We start from the raw sequence: 22544 nt of genomic DNA, 5'->3' as shown, positions 1-22544 counted from the left end.
ACGCCCCCCTTTTTAATAAGAGTTTCTAAATATGTAACTTGGAAAAGTCAATGTCTCTGATCTGTATTTTATTTCCATTAAACTTTGTTTGCACTTGTTAAATATTAAAAGAGACGCTTACTAGAAAGGTGTCTTTTCTGTTGTGGAAAGGTAGGTTTAATGACATAATTTTCTTCATGCCTTACCTGAGACTGATCCTGAGAAGGTGGTGTGAGCTGAGACATGTCTGCAGTAGGAACTGACAGAACATTGTTGGGGTAATCCAGTAAGTAAGAAACAACATTTGTATGTCCACCCTTTGCAGCTTCAATGAGCATCGTGGAGCCATCCTGGAGTGAGAGTTTGGAGAGAGAAAATGGAACAATAAGGTGAGTTCAATTCTCCGAGGTACATAATTTCACAGAAAAGTCTCTTCATTTTTAGGTTTAAAATTGTTTAGACTTGCCTTTTAATCAAAGCAAACTCTGCAGAATTTTCCTTTCAAGTAATGTATAAGGATAAGCAATTATGAAGGATGAGTATATCAAAAGGACTGAGCATTTAAATTGAATACCTTAAGTCGATGAGTAGGGTCTGCACCATGAGCCAGAAGGAGTTCAACAACTGCAAGGTGGCCCCCCGCACATGCCAATGATACCACAGTGTGGTCGTTATTAGCAGTAGCCCTATTAACGTTGGCACCTAGGAAGAAAACATCTCTTGCACAGTTAACAGGAATTTCTTTGTCTTTAAATTAAAAAAACAAACCTGGTGTATTTTCTGATTTTGAGTGTCAAATCTAAGATGCAAGTTAATTACAATAAAAAAAATCAGAATGAAGATAGCAACAACAAAGACTTCAAAACTGAAAACAGGAAGATTTTTAGATCATTTGAATTTGCATCCAAATTCCTAATCCTTTCACAAAAAGATGTACAGTAATACTGAAGTGTAAGTGAGCAAAGGGAGGAGATTAAAATAAATGTTAGAAAATTGGTTTTTGTATTCCCAGAATCACAATCTGTTCATAATACGGGGTTATTCATTTATCTTTTAAAAAGACGAGTACTCTGGACAAGAAGTGAATGCAAAACATTTTAGAAAATCATATGGGAAATATTCAATAACCAGGTACTGATACTTTCCCCTTCCTAATCTGTACAATTTGGTGGGGGGCATTTTCAGTAGCAAAGTATTTAAGCTCTCAAAAGTGAGCAATTAACCTGTATAACGTGAGTTAACGGAAATAAAAATCATCTCACCCAAAATGAGCACTAAGCACATACCTCTGTAAACCAAATACATGACATAAGGAAAAATTCTATTCTAGTAGGAAATTAAACCCATAACAGATAAATTTAAAAGGACAGTTAAGTGACACTTCAGCCCCTGAAGTCAATATTAATATTTTACCTTTGCTAATAAGAAACTGTACAGTGCACAAATGACCAGCTCGTGCAGCCTTCATTAGCGGTGTCCTTCCACCTTCAGATTCATGCTCCTGTTATAAAAGTATATATTTTAAAAAGTGTTATACATACTGGCAAAACATATCAACCAAGAGTCTTAGTGGCTGAAAGTTTCAGATTATCAATACAGACTCCTCTGTTAATTTTAATGGATATTCTATATAAATCCTAATCAGTGCATTTTCATTTAATTTTCTGAAAAGGTCTCAATGAATGTCTTTGGTTAGTGAATTCCTCTGGAAAATATCACTAAGTTCGCATCATTGCCCTTACTATTTTATAGATCTCACTGGAAAGTTTCCTGATATTTATCTGTGTTCAGTTTCATCATCTCCAAACAAAGGATTTGCACCAACATTTCTCTAATACACACTATTCAAATGGCTCTTTTTTCAAGAAAAGAACACTGAGAACACAGACATATGGTGATGCGAGAATGGAGGAAATCTCTTAACTAAACCACTATATGGAGAACAGCCAACATCTGAATCTTCTGAATGGTAACATTTGAATTCTTGTCATCCACAAAATCGCACCAAATCAATTATATGCAACAAATTTGGATCAAATAGCCTTATGAGCCATACTGAGAGGGTAATTTGTCTCAAAGAAGAATTGGAGAACATGGAGTTGAAAAGACCAAAGAAAAATAATCTGAATGTCAATGGTGAAACATTCTCTTCAGAGCCAAGCAGACACAGTCTCTAGAACTGGAAGTTTTATTTGGACTGCTCACGTTAAAGCATAAGTGACATGAAAGATTTTGGAAAAAAGAGACAATGCTACACTCAGAAAACTGACAAGAGACGAACACAGAAGTTAGTAATCAATTCTCTCTCCCCTTAAGATGATACAAGCCTTGTGGGAAAAGAACTAGCCAATTACACAGGAATGACCGACACCACATAAAGAGTGCTGGCAAGTGTAGGATATCTACCCCACATTGGAAGGGGATTAAGTCTCCTCTCCAAGAGAATGTGCAATAGTACCCTTATAATGTGTTAGGGCCTTTATGTAATTCCATTTAAAAAATTTTTAAATGAATAGTCCTGCAGCACCTAAGAGACTAACAAAAAATGTAGCTGGTGGTATGAGCTTTCATGAGCACAGCCACTTTTCTAGGACTACCTAATAGAGATTATTAAAAACAATAGGAATACCTTTCTTATTCTCTTTCCTGAGACTGAGGAGGCTTAATTCTGGATTTATGACAGCTGAATCTAATCCCCACTTATTTCCTTCAACTGATCAAAAGCCCTGTTCATACCCATTGATAGGTTGCCTGTGTCTAGTGAAAGTTAACCTTCCAGTTATGCATTTGAGAAGAGCAATCTAGCAACTGCAAATCCAAACCTGTCGAGAAGTCTAGTGGTCCAGATCAACCCATTATGAAGAGTCTAAACTGACCTGCTCTCACTACTTGAAAAAGGGCAGAAGCATTCTGACATTCTTAAAAGATGCAATAGTTTTATTGTACATTGCTTTAAGATGAATACGTGTTTCTTGTAATCTGGGTCTTGATCCTCTAACTTATTTTGCCTGATGCTGCTACATATGTAGAATCTATTAAGACATGCCTTGAAGATCTGACCCTCAACTCAGACGTCTAAACTCCCATCAGGTACCAGAGTCAATTTATAAACAGATTTTATTCAGTCCTTTTTTATTCAGATAGAGACAATGAGTTCCATGGAGTTTATTGTGGAAGGCCCTTTTCTATGAGACCTTAACAATAAAGATAATGCGTGTTCTGCATGGACCTATAGTACATTTAAGATCTGGGATTTGTCTCAGTGGTTTGGTCACAATTTCCCCCGCCTGCAACTGTTATACAACTATCGTCCATTCCACATACAGAACTCATTTAATTTGTACTGTGCACAGATTGTAAAATGTACTTTGGGATGCAACACACTATGTGTTAAAATACACAAAACTTCAATATGAGCAAAAACAATGTTGTCCAAACTCAATTCCTAATGTGAGATTTCAAAATTTCATACGAGAATCAAAATAATTGAGAGAAGCTGAGTTAACTGGAATTTTCTGTCTAAAACAAAACAAGCTTGCGTCCTGCAGTATATTCAAGTGTTTGGTTTAGTTTGACGGCTAGCAATAGGACTACTGGTACTCTGCTGGGGAGTCTAACAAGTCTCACTGCTGGGGAAACTTCCTGATGTCCATGCTAAGTTTTCCTTCACTTCAGTTTTATGCAATTATTCCATATATATATCCATTTGATTAATCCTTACTTCCTCAAGAAATCAAATCCTCATCCTCCTTGGTGTTTACAAACTTTACTTGCAGGAGTACCAAATACATACCGTATCTATACAGAAATGGTTAATTTTATCTATTGTAGGTCTTCAGTAGTTACTCCTTACTCATTTTGGTTGCTCTTCCCATTTGATTCCACTTTTACAATATGTTTTCTATCAAACACCAGAACTGTACGCAATATTTTATTTAACTTAACTGAATGCAGTTATAAGATGCCAGCCATCTGTAGAGACTGCAATCCAACATTTAGCCATAGCAAAGGTATAGCAGCAGTAGCACTGCCCACATGGTTCTCAACATATAGGTCAAACTAGAATAGAACACCATCCTCTCCAGGGGGAGAGAAGGCAGTCTACATTCTATGCCCATTGACTGCCTAGTCTGACTTATGAGCCTGCCAAATGCGTGTGTCTGATTGCTGTGGTTTGACACCCACCCAGAAATGGAAGAGTGCCGTGTAGCTCAAAAGGTTGTGTCTCATTAACATAAGTTGGTCCAATAAAAGATAATGCCGCAAGCACCTTAACACTAATACCTTGGGACCAACGAAGCTTCAGCACTGTATTCTGTCTGGACTAACAGACATGGGCAATCAGGAAGCTTGCATAAACTAACAGCTCCAATAACAATAGTCTGTTTATTCAAATACTGAATCCCAAAATAACTACTTTAGGAATGAATACTAGCGTCAGAGAGATGAATTTGTACAGGCTACAAATAACTATGTACTTACTCCCAAGGGACAAATCCATACTTTAGAGCAGCGGTGGGAAACCTAAGGCCTGGGGCCAGATGTAGTCCCCCGAGGGTAAGGGCTCCTCCCCCCCCCCCCAACACTGGGAAGCCCATGCTGGCACTCCAGCGCCCTGTCGCCCCACCATGTGGCTGGAGCACACAAAAATCTACTAGTCTGGGCCCCCCTTTGGCTCTGGGGTGTGAGGGAAATGTGGGGAGTCTTTTTCTCCTTTTGTCAGTGGCAACATCAGTGAGAGTTTGGGGGGTTCCTTCTCACTTTTGTGGACCTCAACTAATTTTCTATGGGTCAGCAGCTCCCAGCCCAAAAAAGGTCCCCCACTCCTGCTTTAGAGAGTAAAGAGAAAGAGGGATGCAAACAGAAGTCTCTCATTGGAGCCTTAAGCAACATACAATGAAGTAAAACAAGTGGATAAAACCAAGTAAATACCCCATTATAAAGGCAAAACGGGTATTTTTTAAAAATGAGAAATAAGTACAAAGAATTCAAGCAGAACAAAATAGCATGACAAGATACAGAGCATGAGGCAGCTAGGATTTGGACATGTGCTAGAAATAACAGACCTACAACTAGTTTTATTTCACACAACTAGCTCAACTGATGTAAGAAAACCCTCCCTCATGAAACGGATTACAACACACAGCGTTTGCAATAGTTTTTCCATGCTGTGATGTCCCAGTGATGAATACACGACAAAGGAATACCAAAGATGACTTGCCTTAAGAGAAGTTTCAGAGGGGTACCTGTGTTAGTCTATTTCAGCAAAAGCAATGAAAGTCCTGTGGCACAAGACTAACATTTATTTGGGCATAAGCTTTTGTGGGCTGGATCCCACTTCAGGCGCCTGACATAGAAGTGTCGGTTTGGCAGGTGTGTGTACACATGCAAAGCTGGGCGTGTTACATTACTATGTGGTGGGCCAGTGCTAAGGAGGTCAATTCAATCAAGGTGGATGTGGCCCATTCCCTACCATTGATGAAAAGGTGTGAATACCAAAAGAGGAAAAATGACTTTTTACAGTGGGCCAGTAACTCGCATTTTATGTTCAGACCCCGTCTGATAGTGTCAAGTCTGCATATGAATTCCAGCTCTGCAGTTTCACACAAAACCCTTTCTGAAGTCCTCCCCACCCCCCCAAAGTATGGCAACTTTCAAGTCTGTTACTGAGTGTTACTGAAGTGCTCTGCTGCTGGTTTTTGAGGGTTAAGGGAGTCTTCTCACAAAGGTGTTTTAGAACTGCCAATGTAGCACCTATACAGTGGGCCAAACCTTAAAAGTTAGTGAATACTAATGCTTGGTAAAGCTACAGTAAGACTCCTATAGCTGGCTTTATAGATTTCAAACCACAACACTGACTTTCACTACCAAGGTCTATTCATGGAACAGGCTTTAACATGACAACAAAAATAAAGAGAAATTAGGATTTTTTTTTCCTGTAGATTCTCAAGTGAATGTTTAACCTACTTTTGTCAAAAGAAGTTGTACAACTATGTGTGTCAGAAAATTCTCCTTCTAGAATTCATTTCAATATTTATAGAACAAGGAGCCATGGGGCAAAACATGAAGGTAGGAGGAAGACAGAAGCCACATGAGATCCTTAGAAGAAGTTCTGGATGCACATTCAAAAATCATGTAATTTCTTTATAATTTGTTGTAGAAAGGATCATAACAAGCAGCCAAAGGCCACAGCTTCTACAAGTAAAGCTACTTGCAAAAACAGTCTCTCTGAAAAACCTGAGGTCCTAAGAATCAATTTAGTACAGGGTAGGGTGTGTTTTTGTTTTTTTAATTATTTCAGCACATTACTCCACTATGGATTGGGATGTGAAATATTATTCAATCACTTTACTGGTAACTGAGCTACTGGTTCCTATTTTATAGAAAGCCAAGAGCATTCTATGGGAACCCTACAGAAAGAGGTCTACTGACCTACAACACCTATTTCTACTCAAAAAGGTTTTAAGTAAATTTAACAGATATGTGGCACAAGTGACAATATAACAGTAGAGATGGGGTGTAGGTTTTAAATGTCATTACAGTCGTAGCCTGGCCACACATGTACTAGAGAGAGGTTTTATAGCAAAGTGTTAAACAGGGCTAATATAGATTCCAAACTAAGATTTTGTGGCTTCAATAACTTGGTAAAATAACTGTTAGCTCCTTGACTAGCCAATTATTAAATTCATGAAACATATCCACTATTAGACTCTAGCTGTTACAACAAAGATTGCAATACCAGAAGGGACCAGTGTGATACACTAGTCTGATCTCCTACCTAATAAATGCCATGACTTCCTTGAATTAATTACTGTTTGAATTAGAACATTTCTTTAGAATATCCAACTTTCATTAAAAAAAACTACCCGATAAGCTACTTTTACTTAAAAATTTACACCTTGATTTCACTTCTAGACATTGGTTCTTGTTATATGTCTGTCTGAGACAGAAGAGGTCATTACCAAATTTTTATTCTCTATGTAGGTACTTCTAGCAATTGATCAAAAGTCACTCTTTCACCTTCGCTTTGTTAAGATTAATAGACTATAGGAGTTCAATCTACCACTATAAAGTCATTCTTTTGGTTCTTATTTGAACTCTTTCGGTTCTTATTTGAACTCTTTCAAATTTAATTAATTATTCCTGGATACATATGACACCAATATTCTTTCTAAAGATCAAATGGACGGCTGTGTTCAAACTTCTAAGAGCTATACCATCCATCATTAGACATAACTACAAAACGAGTTACAAGATTTGGATTTTATTGTGGATCTGATAAGGAATAGAAAGATTTCCCTTGAATTATTTTGTAACCACTCCCTTTGGATTACCAGGGTTCTAATTCTTATGAAAAGGCTAAAAACCTCTGAAGGCAAATATTCTACTGCACTGTTCTGAACAATTTCTAAGTAACACAATTTTGAATATTTTCTTGTCTTTTTTTCCCCTGCTGAAAATTGGACTGAGTGCTTCACTGATTGTTCCCCTTTTTATATAACTGCCAAGACTAAACTCTGATTACAAGACTCAGTTTTATAAAACAAAACCTGTCCTTTACAGACAAATTTTATGAGATGGACATAAACACAGATCAAAACTCATTTAAAACCCACATGAATTTCTGATTAAATGAATGGAAGATTATAAGACCCTACAGTGATATGTTGACCCTATTATTTGTAAATGGTACTGCAACCACTATGTTAAAAGTGGTTTGATAAGATGACCCTTTCCTACATAGGGAGGCAGTAGGGCAGTAATTAAGAAAGGGATCAGAAATCAACCTAAAGGATTACAGAGAAAGAAACCAAAAAAAAAGGAAAAGTAGAGCAATGATGAAGTTATCAAATATGCTACGTAGCAAGTCTTTGCATCTCTGATGAAATCTAGATGCCTTAAGCCATGCTTGCTCTGAGCATCTATTTTTGAGGTTTTAGCTTACAAGCATCAAAGGCCAACCTCACCTGATGCTTGGCCGTCTCTATGCCCTCCAAAATAGTCTTCTTTAAGTCCTCCTGCTTGTCCTGCGGAAGGAAAAAGAAGAACTCACGGATCTTATTCTACAAATAAAATGAATACTTGGCCGTGAAGACCTGGTGATTACAATTTCAGTTGGTCAGCATCACCAGCTGAATTATCCTAGGGAGGACAAAACTAGTCTTTAAACCAAGTAACACAACTTCATCATAATTTCAACCTAAAGCACCCAGACTAATGGGGAATGGAAATTACACATAATAGCCACTGGTGCAAAATACCAGATGCTTTCTCGTTCACACCCAGCGAGGAAGATGGGGGATTTCAGCACATATTCTGCAACATCTGAATGAGGACTGATTGAGCCAAAAATATGATTGCAATAATTCAGTTTCTCTGTCCTGGATGCAGTCTTGTAGTTTTTTTGATTAAACAGACAACATACACATCCATAATAATCATCTTGGACCCTCTATCATCTTCTCCAGATATTCTAGAACCAGCACTGAGAAAACCCAATTACTTTTTAGTCCCTCATACTGACAGCAAGATATTATCTCCCTCACAGTATAATGCAAAGTCCTATTTACAACCTATACAACATTAGCAAGAATTCAGTCTGACATGTACAGAGGTTAAGTGCGCAGTGTGAGGTTTCTGAGGAATACATAAGATTACTATTAAAAGTTTGCATTGTGGTGTGAGGGAAATGAACGTATACTATGTTTTATCATCAGTTGGAGGCAAAAAAAGTGTCATATGATGGTGCAGCTAGTGAAAACTTGCATAATTACGAGGATATGATTAAGAGATGTCCCTTAGTTTAGCATTTTCTTACTCTCCAGGGTTTGAGTTGGGTGGCTCAATTAACCCTATTCCCTATAAAATGCAGAGATCATAGAATGTCTTTGGGTATTAAATGCAAGCAGAGTATGGTTCTGAGGAAGCATGGGTGTTTGGGATGAGAAGGAAGTATGGATGTTGTGCTATTGTAGTTAGGTCTCTCCTTATCCTCCTGACCTCCAGCACAAAAGTGCCCACATTCCTGGGGGACGGGGGATCTCCCTGGTGCTTTACACCTTCTGAAGAGTGGCAGAACAGTACAGCACAGCCTCTGCTGAAGTCGCGGAACTACACAGGCTGCAGAGACCAAAGCAACAGAGCTAAGTACCTCTCTCAGATTTGAAGGAGCAACTTAGTGTAAGCTCAAAGGCTTCCTCTCTCATCCACCTTATCTCGTTAGTGTCCCGTACAATATGGCTACCACATTGCAAGCAACAATGGAGGATACTGAGTTCTGCCACTTGAAATGGAAACTCAAACATGAGCAAAACTTAAACAGCAATGTCTACATCCCGAGTAAATGCAAGAAATAAAACATCTCCAGAGGATTCACCATCTCTAACCCCTACATACAACTTCAAATAAGCAGAACAGCTATGCAGAATGACTTCCAAAAAACTAAGGAACCAACTCTTGCAGCTCACATACTCCCTAAGAGACCATCTCATTCTGGAAATCATCACATACTCCTATTCCTGGGGAGCAGGGGGGGGGGGGGGAAAAAAAAAAATCAGGAAATCTACCTGGAGATCGTGTAAAAAGACAAGAAAAACTATGACAAAATCTGATGACAGCTGTCTAACACAAAAGCAAAGGGGAACGAATTGCAACAACTCCACGAACTACAGATCACCACCTCTGGGAGAAACTACAGCACCAAAAGCTACCTCATGGACATCCTAACAACAATTTTTTAGAATAAAAAACACCAGAACTGGAAGAGACCTCAAGAGGTCATCAAGTCCATTCCCCTGGCATCACAGAAGGACCAAGCACTGTCTAGATCATCCCTGATAGAGGTCTATCCAACCTCTTCTTAAATATCTCCAGAGATGTAGATTCCACAACCCTCCCCCTAAGCAATTTATTCCAGTGTTCAACCCTCCTGACAGGCAGGAAAGTTTTATCTAATGTCCAACCTAAACCTCTCTTGCTGCAATTTAAGCCCATTGCTTCTTGCCCTATCCTCAGACGCCAAGAACAATAATTTTTCTCTCACTTCCTTGTAACACCATAAAACCGCTAGCAAGTCCCCTCGCAGTCTTCTTTTTTCTAAACTAAACAAGCCCAATTCTTTCAGTCTTCCCTCATAGCTCATGTCTACTAGACCTTTAATAATTTGTATTGCTCTACTCTGGATCTTCTCCAATTTCTCCACCTCTTTCTTGAAATGTGAACTGAACACAATACTCAAATTTATTATGACCACCCATAACTGGAGCTCATTTATCTGTGCCCTCCATGGGATCTAGCTTCTACTCAATCATAGAACTTAATATAGTAGTACTAATGTGGAGAACTAGAATTTCTTCACTGACTCCACTTCAAATAATTGTTTCAAAACAATATCCATCAGAACCACCACCTTCCCATTGTCACAAGAAAAAAAAAAAATCACTTTACTCCCAACTACAGACAAAACCACATTCTTGATCATTAAACTGACTGACATCCTTAATCACATGCCTATCCACTCTCATCGACATTGCAGAGAGGACAGCTATTCAGTCCCTGAAAACCTGCTACCAGATAGTAATTAAATCAGTGAACAAATGGAATGCCATCCCAATTCTCAACTGGGATGACTTCATTAACCAAGCCAACAATTCGTTGACACCTACTATAAAAAACTCAGACAATCCCACATCACAATTCACCCAGGAATCTACAGGTATCATCAAATTGTTCCCCCACTCAACTCCAAAAGAAACTAACAACCTTGTCCCCCACAGACTGTCTATATGCTCCCCAAGGTACACAAACAAGGTAACCCAGGGCAAACCCATCATAGCCAGTTATGGCACTTTTAATGATGCATTATCAGGACTCAGAAACCATCTTCAAGTTACTCACTGCATACAGGGTCAGATTCCTCCAGGACACAACCAGCTTCCTCCAAAAAACTCTAGAACATTAGCAACCTCCCTCAGAACACCATTCTTGCTATTACTGAGGTCCCCTCCCTATGGACTAACATCCCTTACAGTGATGGCATTGCTGCCTGCCTTTAATATCTGACACCTCAAACACACAAATACATTGGCAAACTCATCTGTGATTTCAAGGAGTCCTCTTTCGGGGCCGGGGGAGGGGGCTGATTCATGGGTTTTGAATGCTTGGGGTTGGCAGTACATTCAAGTTGATTGGGTTCCTGGACACAGTGGGAGACACTGACACAGTCTAGGATCCTAGAGAAGACACGAAACCAAGTCCTCACCCTGACGCCTCCATGTACTAGAGCTGAGATATGCCCCCCCCCCCCCAGCTAACATTCAGATTCTCACACTGGAATCCTCCCCGCCCCTGCTACGCTCGCTAAAACCCACATCCTCACACTGGATTTCCCCACCCTCACCCTGGATTCCCCCACCCTCACCCGGGTAACCAGTGGCTCTAAAGCACATCTGCTTGGGTGGCTTCCTGGCCAGCACAGTTCACATCACGGCAGAGGCAGCATCCCAGATTGAGCAGTGCCCTCTGAGGCCAGGATAACGTGGGCATTGGGAGCCTGGGTGCTACTGGGAAATGTGCAAGGGTGAGTCCCATGAGTGCTGTTCCCACCCCCAAGTCAGCAGGTGAACAGGCCTGATAAATACTTTTCAAAATATTTCATGGGCTGGATTGGGGAAGAGTCTGGGCTGCTGAGAGCCCCCAATATGGGAGTCTGGCACCCCTGCTCTGGACAGATGAGCAGAACTTCCTTACAGTTTTCCACCACAACTCCAACTACCACCACCCTCCACATGTCCTGCACACCAAGATCAGCTTCAACAATGGAACCCTAGAAACAGCTATGTACAAAAACCCCCCAGATCACCACACTTACTTTGAAGGATTGAGTAGACACCCCAAACACACCAGTGATCTACAGCCAAGCACACCAATACCACAGACTATGCACCCAGGAGAAAGTCCAAGATACCCCATATACCACTCTTGAAAATGCCAACATAAGAGGACATTCCACTGGAGAAGTAGATTGCATTGTGAAACATGCCACTCAAGTACATGCTTCAACATGGAAAAAGCCTCCAGACACCCCACACTGGAATATACACAATGTATCATTAAACAATTACAACCCATACCCAGGGGGCCACATACTGGCAGAACGTTTTCCCGGGCCACTTCTCCAGCCTCATCAGAAGCAGCAGCTAGGTCCTCTCAAACCAAGACATACCAACTGAAAGCAGCACCCAGATCCTACTGCAACAGAAGCAAAATCTGCAGATGCATTTCTCCTGTTACGATTATCAATATCCCTCTACAATACAGATTTCAAGATCTATGGATTCTACATACACTTATCACAACATGTAGTGTACCTTACCTAATACATTAAGGGCACATATTTTTGTGGATTAAAAGACTCATGGCAAGGTCACAGCTAGCCTGGGTCAGCTATCTTAGGCTCACGGGGCTAAACATTTCAGTGTAGACATTTGGGCTTGGGTCCAGGCTCTGGGGCTCTCCCTGCCCAAGGGGTCCCAGACCCTGGTCTAAACAGCAATTTTTCAGCTCCACAAGACCAAGTCAGCAGACACAGGCCAACCATAGATATTTACTTGCTGCACAGATGTGGGTGAAACAGGACAATCACCACTGTTCTTCAATGAACTCACACCGAAAAATTGTAAAAAGACAGTAACACCATATTATCTGTGGATGAATCCTTTTCATCAAGTGATCACGCCATATCTGACCTCTCAATCCTCATCCTCAAAGGAAACTTGCATACCTTCAAAGCAGAAGCCTGGAACCTTACATTAACAACTTTGCTAGACACTAAAAATCATGGATTTAAAGACACGGGATTTGTGGGTTATTACAACAACCTGTAATCCACTAAACCCTCTTTTTGTCCTAGGACTGCAGAGGTGTCAATTGGACACTTCACCACAAATGGTCTCTTCTAGTACAGATTACTGCTTATGCTAAATAGCCTGTTCCATCTTGTATTTTGCTGACACTGAATACTTTTTCCTGATCTGAAGAGCTTGAAAGCTATTCTTTCACCAACAGAAATTGTTTAAAAAAAATAATTAAAAAAAGGCTCACCCACTTGGTTTCTCAAGTATCACTCGGGTAATTTTACAAATAAAGATAACAGGGGTTGCCAAAGGTCACTGTCAGCAGCATGAGGCACAGATCCCAATCTCATCCACAGAATTTTTTCCTGGGTCACATTTTTAAAGACTGAGAGAAACATGATTATTTTAACAAAATCGGGGCTATCTTCCATGCCATGCAGAACCACTGCTACTCAGAATAACGTGTCGAATCTAAGTAGCTAGGCCATCTGTAACCACTCCTCTGTCCATCAGCTCACACTCCTCTCACCGAGCTGGAGATAAATCCAGGAGTCCACATTTACAGCATTTTATTACTTCTGCTGTGGATACCGTGAGTTTATTGCAACTGGCAAAACACAGGAATTCTAAGTTACCTTTTGAAAAAGATGGATTCCTCATTGGGAAAATACCCTTACAGATGACGTAACTCTCAGCAAATAATAGGTATGTATTGCACATTATGGTCATTTGTCACATTGTCTGCTTATCACAAGCTGACAAGTGTGGCACTGAAAGGGTTGATAACTTTAGTAAAATGGCTGTGGCTTCAATAATGTAAAGAGCCTCCACCTTTCCTGTACCCTATCATGTAGTGTCCTTTCGAAGCTTCAACATAGCAGAGTTTCAGATTCATTGTATACTATGTAAAATGTCAGCTTTTTTAGCAAGAGAATGCTAAATAGACTGGAATATAAGCCATTATATATATATTTTCCTAATTATAACCTAATATTGTCAAAGTTACATTTAAAAGTAGTGGTAATGTGTTAGTTACATGGGAAACTTAAGGGTAAATGGAAGTTAGCTGTACCTGAGGGCCTTTCAGACATGTAATCTTCCTCTGTACTCCACATTTTGGTATGCCTGTGTAGAGCCCTGCAAACCTGCAGCTATCTGCAGAGATCCACAGACCATGTTTGTGGCTCACAGTTGGATGCAGATGCAAATTTTATACCTAGAGCCTTGCAAATCCAAGAATATCTGCAAGGTCATTTTGCAGATTGGACATGGGTACAAATTTTGCATCCTCAAAAGACTCTATGCATGTGGGCCACAGGCCTGCAACTGGACACTCGTAGTAATTAGCATCCACTGGTCTGCACGTGCACTGTAATCGAATTGTGGATGCAGTTGATAATGGCACCTCCGCCTTTGAAATGTAGTTGGCTCTTGCTACATTTCAAAGGCGGAAGCGCCATGGGGATCTTGACTAGTTGCTTACATCCCTACAAGGAAGACCTTTTCTCTATGAAATATGGTCCCCACTGAGTCTGTCACAAGTGACCCAGTTCATTCACCTATCTGGCTGATTTGATGGCAACTTAAGCAACCATGAAAAAACATGGCTATTGGTTCCAAAAATGCGTAGGGAATGCAAAGTTGAGGTCCCATTGTGGCAAAGGTTTTATCACTGGTGGGAAGGTCGTCATTAGACCCTTCAAGAACTGAATCATGGTAGAGCTAGTAAATGTGGTGGAATGAGAGGATGCTAGAGACGGATTGCCGCCAAATGGACTTTCAATAAGCTAACAAAGCCCTAATAGTTTGAGGCACAGGAGATAACTGATAATGACAGGGACACTTGCTGATTTTGGTGATAACTGATTCCTTCATGATCAGGTAGAGAAATGCCTCCATTTAGCTAAATAGCATTTCTAATAGAAATGTTTCCGCTGCGAATAAGGATAGGTCAGATGGCCTTCAAACATAAAAGTTCAAGATCTGATACCCACACAAATACCAGGCCATGAGCTACTGAGGCGCTGGCTGCGCTATCTGGCCCTGCATGTGCCCTGAGTGAACAGATATTGAAATGGTTAAAATGTAGATGGAAGTTCAGGAAATAAAAAATATTGGGGTCAATTGTATGCCATGAGAATAAACCTGGCCCTGTCACTGCAAATTCTGTGGAGAACCTGAGGTGGAAGGGGAGGAGAGGACCGTACCTCAGAGTCCATCCAGGATAACAAAAGGTCATCATCCTTGCAGCTGTGCGATAACAGTTTTGGAACAGAGCGTGTGAAGTTTTTGTTTGGGAGGCAAATAGGTTCAAAGATGGTGCTCACCACTGAGTGAAGATTTCAGTAGACAGAATTATCTACTTCTCAGCTGTGGTCTATGGAGAAATGCCTGCAGATATAGTCTGCCAAAGTATTCTGCACATCTAGAAGGCATGTCCCAGCATGATGTGGTTCTTCATGTCCCAGTTCCATAAGTTTGCTGCCTTTCCTCAACCCTCATGCCATCCTGTTTATGTGAGAGACCTGGTCGTGTGGTCTGACACTGGCTAGCATGAGGTGAGGAATGTGTTGCATGCAGCTACAGGAACTGCCCTGAACTCCAAGAGACAAACTTTCTGGTCTCCCATGGAGGCCATGTGCCTTATGCAGTGATTGGCCTAATGTGCTCCCCAGCCTATGAGTGTTTCATCTGTGATTATGGCTGTGATGGAGGCAGATAGGCGAAAGACAATTTGCACTTGGGTCCACTGTATCCGAGGGACATAAGAATGGTCAGAATGGGTCCACCTAAGCTTGGGTCCACCTAAGCCCAGTATCCTGTCTACTGACAGTGGCCAATGCCAGATGCCCAAGGGACTGAACAGAATAGGTAATCATCAAGTAATCCCTCTCCTGTCCCCCATTCCCAGCCTCTGACTGAGGCTAGGGACACCATTCCTACCTATCCTGGCTAATAGCCACTGATGGACCTAACATCCATTGTTTTGGGGGGGGAGTTACCCATGTATTCATGTTGTCCTCATCCAGTGACTAAACGGAACAAAGCCAAACCTGCAGATAACGAATGTGGGGTCCAGTGAACAGCATTTTTATATACTCAGAACCATGTGGCCTAGTAGGGTAGGTAGACCCCAACTGGGGTATAAGGTCTGAGGAGGATTTGGTTTATCAGGCTGTTCATAGCTGGAAACCTGAAGGGAGATAGGTTTTTCCTGGTAAGCCTAGCAGGTCGAGTCCTATGAAACCTATAGCCCTAGTGGGAGTCAAAGTGGAGTAAAATATTGCATCTTTCAAGTCAGGGCTACAAACCATGTATTAAGAACGGCCAGACTGGGCCAGACCAAGAGGTCCATTTAGCCCAGTATCCTGTCCTCCAACAGCAGCTAATACAGCTGCTAAGTGCTTCAGAGAAAATGAACAGAACAGGTAATCGAGCGAACCATTCTCTGTCACCTATTCCCATCTTCTGGTAACAGAAGCTAGGCCACTTCCTAGTCCCCACCAGGGACAGAATTACTGATATTAGTCCTATAACATCCCATTAAAAGAAGCCCTTGGAGAGAGGGAGGGGATGGGTAGTTGTCACAGAAGTGAAAGAAACCACATACATGCGTCTTGAAATGTGTTGCATGCATAGTTATTTGCATGAGCATGGGGCGAGGTCTGGGTGGGTCTGTAGATTTGCTTGTGGTTGGGGTGTAAACACCCAGGGAGCAGAGGGCTATCCTAGAGTCCGGGAGAAAGTAGTATGACTTTTCTCACTGAAGAGATTACACTCAAAAGTCAAAATTGTTGATGGTATTCTGGACCTCCCCGGAGAAGCCTGAAGAGAACAGCCGTGATTCACACCTCACGATTCCAGCTGTGGTGATTGCTTTAGATGCAATGTCAGTACATCCACTGACAGCTGAAGTCACATCTTAGCCACCAGACTGCCTTTGGTGACGAAGACTTGGAACTGAGCCCCATCTACCTAAGGAAGTTTGTCTCTGAACTTCAGCAATTTGGAATAATTTAGTTAGCAAATTATATTCTCCTATACCTGGTAGTTAGCAGCTCTAAACTGGAGACCAGCTCATGAAAATACTTCACTTTCCTAGAAGTCAAGGAAATTGGCACTCTTGGCAGCGGGGGTGAATGTGTGTTTCTGTTACCTGGACTTCTACGTAGCCACTTGCATTGCTAGAAGTTGGGCACTGGGTGGGTAAATAAAAACTCTGCCCCCCTTTCACTGGCAAAATCTATCACTTGATGATAGGGCTACAGAATGCAATACAACCTATTCATCCAAAACTAAAGCAACCAAAAAAGCTCAATTCCTTGAAAGGGGCCACAAACTCGATCACTGTGTGTCCCTGTGCCTCATCCATAAAAATGGGGATTCTGTACATCCCTATCTCCAAGAGGTTATGAGAAAACACATACTGCAAGACTACAATTCTCTCAGATTTTTATATTGTCTCATTACTCTAGTAACTAAAATAGCCTGCATACTAGGTTTACATTCATGTCAATGCATTAGGATAAGCTATTAAATACGAGTGAGTTTATTCAAAGGCTTATATTTTCTTTGCTGGTATGACCATGGATAGGGGTCATCCCAATTCTTAGACAAGAGTCTGCTGCTGACAGAAAAAGCCCGGGTCTGCGTTTGTAATTCACTATTACAGCAGCAAAGGATTTTCAGTTTACGTTTTTTAAACAAATGTAATTTAAAAACTGCTGTTTCAAGTGTGGGCTTCAATAAGCATTTAAGTGTTCAAATAGCTTAGTAAGGACACTAAGGACTGGTAGACAAGTTATTGTGATGATATTCTTTAACCTACCTTTTAATACTGTCTTTCTACAAATAAGTCAATGTAAGTAGCATCCACAATCACTGTATTACTCAGCTAAGTGTGGCTGTGTTGTAGCCACAACTTAAATCCAGGTTCAAGGTTTTAGAAGGTTACTGTAAGTAAACTTCAGAAATTGAGTGTAATTCAGGATTCCACTCCTTTGCACTACAAGTAGTGGGAGAGGGTGAAATCTGACACTAAGCCTACTGAAGAAATGTAAGCCAAATACTAAGCAGTGCTGATGTTCTCCAAGGATAGGTCCAGCCTAGAAGGATGGCAATTTAAAAAGGTTCATGGGTGGAGGTTCCCAAAGAATGCTCTAGAGCACCTCAGGAGGACTATTAAAAAGCAAAATAAATGGTTAGATCCCTGCTGCTGATGGTACACTCAAGTAGCACTTTTAAGCCTCCAAACTGACTGGCAGCAGCGATCATCAAACTCAAAACAGCAACCTAACTTACTGTTTACACTAAGCAAAACTCAACCCGGGAGTAACATGGGAAAACCATGGAAGTAGCCTAAAAGGCAAACCCACACAAGGATGTGGAAGCAGGGATGTGGAATACAACTCCAAGTTATTCTGCTTTTTGGGAAGACATTTGTTGCACATTCAGTCTAAGTTTTCAAAGCTGTGCTGGAGAAAGAATACCAAAATGATACAAAGTGTCCAAAGATCAAGATGATAAAAAATTAATATAAATGGGCAGTAGCAATTAATGTTTGTAAAGTTTAAAAAGCAGAGAGATGAAGACCCAAACATTTCTAATCCAGTAGTAGAAATACAGATTTCTGGGACACTGAAGAACATTGGTAGAACTAAAAGAATCGGTAAAAACTATCCCTTAGAGAATACTGAACCATCTACTGCATTCTGCCCAGGGCAAGAGAGTGAACTATTACAAAAATCTAAGAATCAGCTAAGTATTTAAACTAATAGCTGTATCAATATTTAGTGCAATTCCCCTGCAAACTTTTGATCTCTCCTTTTGACTAGTACCTCAAATGGATACCCTCAACACTTGCTTTTATGAAGCATAACTTTTTTCTGTAAGAAAGGGAGAAGTAGATGCTAAGCTTGCAGATTAAACACTTTCATGCACAAGATACACAAGAAAAGTCTTACTAAATCAGCACCAGCTTGAAGCAATACATCTGCAACATCAGTATGTCCATTTTCACAGGCATAGGTCAAAGCTGTGTCTCCGGTAGCGGTGGTTGCATGGACATTCGCTCCTATAAAAGCAACATACATGCTAAGGGTTACTGCAGACATTCTCTCCCGCCAAATATTTTATTTGAGTGAATCCACCAACAGTTAAACTTAAAAAAGCAGCTGATCCTCATACTGTTGTAACGGCAGTAAGTAAGGCTTGGCTTCCAATAGCACAGGGCCTAATAGAGGAGGAGACCTGAGATCTGGGAGAAGAGCCAGGAGTTTGTGGCAAAGGAAGGTTGTGGCACATTTGACAGCAGTTAAATTGCTAGACAAAACCAGTCAACTCACTTTACTGCAGTGCTAACTGGCAACAGCTCCCACTCCCCAGTGCTGAAGATTTTCATTCCTAAATCCAGGAACTCGGGGCTCTCTCATTTTTTTGCAATCTGGTTCAACAACCTAGACTATAATTTATGCAGATTACCTGCTCTACAGCAAACTGTGCCAAGGGGGTTCTACCTTATGGAACAGTGCTTAAAAAGAAGTTGGATACAGTAGTACTATTACTACAAGGGTATAATATTTTGATTGGACAGATTTTCTTTTTCCTCGGCAGAAGAATGGGACTAGTATTTATGCTTAATCTTTATATTGCTCCAATAATTAATTTTGTTGCGATAAATTACCAGTGACTGTTTTCATATTTCCAAACTGCATTTAACCAGTTTGCTAGCGGAATACAAACAATTAGATATTTTAGAGCATTATTCTTATGCCAAAGACTGACACCTCACGTATCCTTTGACAATTTCAGTAGACAAAGCAAACTGAGCTAGACAGAGTACCATTAAGGGTGAGGCTAGTTCAAAGTCTATTGGTTGTGCTTTAGTATAAAGGCTATTGATTGCCATTATCCCTTATCCACAGCTGAACTACTTCCTTTTCTAGCACCAACTATTCTGTGACTTATTAACATTAAGTGTATTATAGGAGAAAAAACGCTCATTTACCTTTTGTAACTGATGTTCTTCTAGATGTGTTGCTCACATCCATTCCAACAGACATGTGTGCTGCATGCACAATTGTGGAAGACTTTTTTCCACTAGCAGTAACTGTGGGGCAGGCTATGGCACTCCCTAGAGTGGCGCGTGTACACCCCAGTATATAGGGGCTCAGCCGTCTCTCTACCCTCTCAGTTCCTTCTTGCCAGTTTTCCAGCAGAGGTGGAACTGAAGGGGTGGAAGGCCGGCTGAGTCCTCTATACCATGCCATACAGGTGCCATTACAGGAGTCTCCTCAGTTAGCCCGATGCATATCAGTAGGGGAAAACAACCTTCCAGTGATCGTACATGTGGTGCACACACACCTATTAGAATGAGCAGGAGCAGTCACTCAAAGAAGAATAAAATAATTTAGTTTAAAGTAACCATGAGCCACAATATAAACTGATCTCTATGTTATGGTATTGCAGCAGCTGCACGAAACTTAGGTTTGTTATTTAAATCTTCTGTTAAAAGTCTTTCTCCTGTAAAAATCTCATTGAAATGACAAAAATTAACAATACACACAGTATATTTGGGTTTTCTATTGTGGTTTCAAGAATGGCTATGAATTGCCACTATGAACGACAATTTTAATTTGGCCTGGGAAAGAGTGAAAATGACTATAACAGAGGTTCCCTGACTTGCGTTGTGTTCCCCTTTATCTGAAACGGAATCTGTCTGCATTCTCCTCCCACCCCAGAGCCCGGGGACAGGTAGTTCTCCCTCTCCGCCTCCAATGGGGGCAGGGCAAAGCGCTACAGGGCTATTTCCTAATTCAGACATTTTTCTTTAAGACTAGCATCTTTTAAGCGATATCTCCTTTAAGTCAACTGGTGGGTGGGCGGGCGGGGAGGTGTTAACTTACCTGCTGCCAATAAGTATTTCACCAATTCAAGATGTCCCTCTTGAGCAGCTTCCATTAAAGGTGTAGAGCAACCAAGTTCTATGTCAGCTCCTGCCTTAATAAGGAAATCAGCTACTTCAGAAAATCCTCCACAGCACGCCAGAGTAAGAGCTGTTTCTTGTGTTTCTTCTGTCTGTGCATTTATATTTGCTCCTGGGGAAAAATGATCTGTTAAATGGTCTGGCCAGACAAGTCAAGGAGATGGGCACTCATTTTCCTGTTCTGCCCCCACCCGCAGCCTTTCGCAAGAAGTCAGTGTGTGATAGTTCTATGTTTTCCCTATCAAGTAATAGCCATGTACTAAATCATCACACACTAACAACTTGCAAGATCAGTACTTAATCATTCAAAGTGAGATTATGAAAGACTATGTAGTTGGAATAACCACCAGAAAAGATTTAATGTAGAGTAATTCATGTGATTAAACCATTTTCTTACCCTGCGCCAGTAGCAGTGCTACCATCTCCTCATGCCCTTCACGTGCAGCTTCCATCAGCGGAGTATAACCTTCATCATTAACTTCCTCAAGATTTGCTCCCCTTTCTATTAGTAGTGCGGCTAGTTCCACATGTCCACCGCAAGCAGCTAATGTAAGTGGAGATTCAAATGAATCCGCAGGCATGTTGACTTGAGCACCACTGTCTAGAAGTAAACGAGCTACTTCCACGTGTCCATCCTAAGAGCAGAGTAATTGAAAAACAAATGAAGTCAGAAACATCCCAATGTAGCAAAGACACCACTGTTACAAATGTTCTCATGAACGTCCATTTTTGGACTCTGGTAAGATCTCTTTCCAAGACAATGTCTGAGAATTGTAACAGTGCATCTATCTCACTCTGAAAAAAATCTGCTTTCTTTTCGTAACTATAAATCTCATAACATTAATAATGGCAATTCTTTTGCATAATAATCCAAAAACTGCACAATTTCTAATTGATTGGAGATAAAATTTAGTAATTTAGATCCAAATGCTTTATTTAATATGATAAGAGCTTTGGAGCAAGAACCACACCTTCTTGTGTATCTGTATAGCATATTTTGGGCACTATCATAATACAGCTAGTAAATTATAATCCAGCACACAATTACCAGACAGTTTAATAATGAATACTCCAACAGGAAGCAATCATGGAAAAGCAAATTTCTTTCTGGATTGGCTTATCACCAGTATGGACAAAGAACATGCTAACTTCCATAGATACTACATTACTAGGGAACTATTTACATGGTTATGTCTACACTGCATTCCTCTTTCGAGAGAGGAATGCAAATGCAGGCAAACAAAATTGCAAATGAAGCGCAGATTTGAATTTCCCGCGCTTCTTTTGCATAATTGCGTCCGGGCGCTATTTCGAAATACCTTCTTTGAAAAAAGAAATGCTGTCTAGATGCAGTTATTTTGAAAGAAAACCCTTCTTTTGAAATTACCCTTACTCCTTATAAAATGAGGTTTAAGAAAGAAAACCCTCTCTCGAAAGAGGAATGCAATGTAGACATACCCCATGAGTTTAGTAATGAAAGACACCAAACATATCAAACAAAGGGTTATACGAGTTATCTAAAGCAAAACCAGTTCCATGCATCGCCACTGGCAGTTAAGGAGGAACTGAGGGTTGGGTGAGCACATAGCCCCAATACCATGCCCATGGAAGTGCCACCTCAGGGGTCACTAGTACGGATGTTAAAATGTGTTTTTGGTAAATGTATAACTGTTGAATTTTTCAGCGAAGCGGACAGGCGCTGCAGACAGGGGAGTCTGGAGAGAGAG

The 22544-nt window shown here is 40.7% G+C and overlaps 1 protein-coding gene across 17 annotated transcripts in view; it reads right to left on the bottom strand.

The window, feature by feature from the left end:
• The window catches only part of ANKHD1 (ankyrin repeat and KH domain containing 1), a 141466-nt gene that overhangs the window by 58524 nt on the left and 60398 nt on the right, over positions 1-22544 (bottom strand). For 13 of the 17 annotated variants that reach the window (XM_089769568.1, XM_089769569.1, XM_089769560.1 and 10 more), the window contains exons 8-14: positions 21215-21452; positions 20738-20929; positions 18797-18906; positions 7947-8006; positions 1393-1480; positions 554-681; positions 186-329 (exon numbers count right to left, since the gene is read on the bottom strand). In XM_089769568.1, coding sequence (XP_089625694.1) covers positions 186-329; positions 554-681; positions 1393-1480; positions 7947-8006; positions 18797-18906; positions 20738-20929; positions 21215-21452 — 960 coding nt within the window. The remainder of the gene's footprint in view (positions 1-185; positions 330-553; positions 682-1392; positions 1481-7946; positions 8007-18796; positions 18907-20737; positions 20930-21214; positions 21453-22544) is intronic. The other 4 variants (XM_089769565.1, XM_075900085.2, XM_075900086.2 and 1 more) reach the window with 1 other exon arrangement.

This window comes from Pelodiscus sinensis, chromosome 16 (assembly GCF_052426305.1).
Source record: "Pelodiscus sinensis isolate ZL-2025 chromosome 16, ASM5242630v1, whole genome shotgun sequence".
In the NCBI taxonomy this organism is placed as follows: Eukaryota; Metazoa; Chordata; order Testudines; family Trionychidae; genus Pelodiscus; species Pelodiscus sinensis.
Note: the sequence above shows the minus strand (reverse complement) of the source record. Positions and strands in the feature narration are given on the sequence as shown.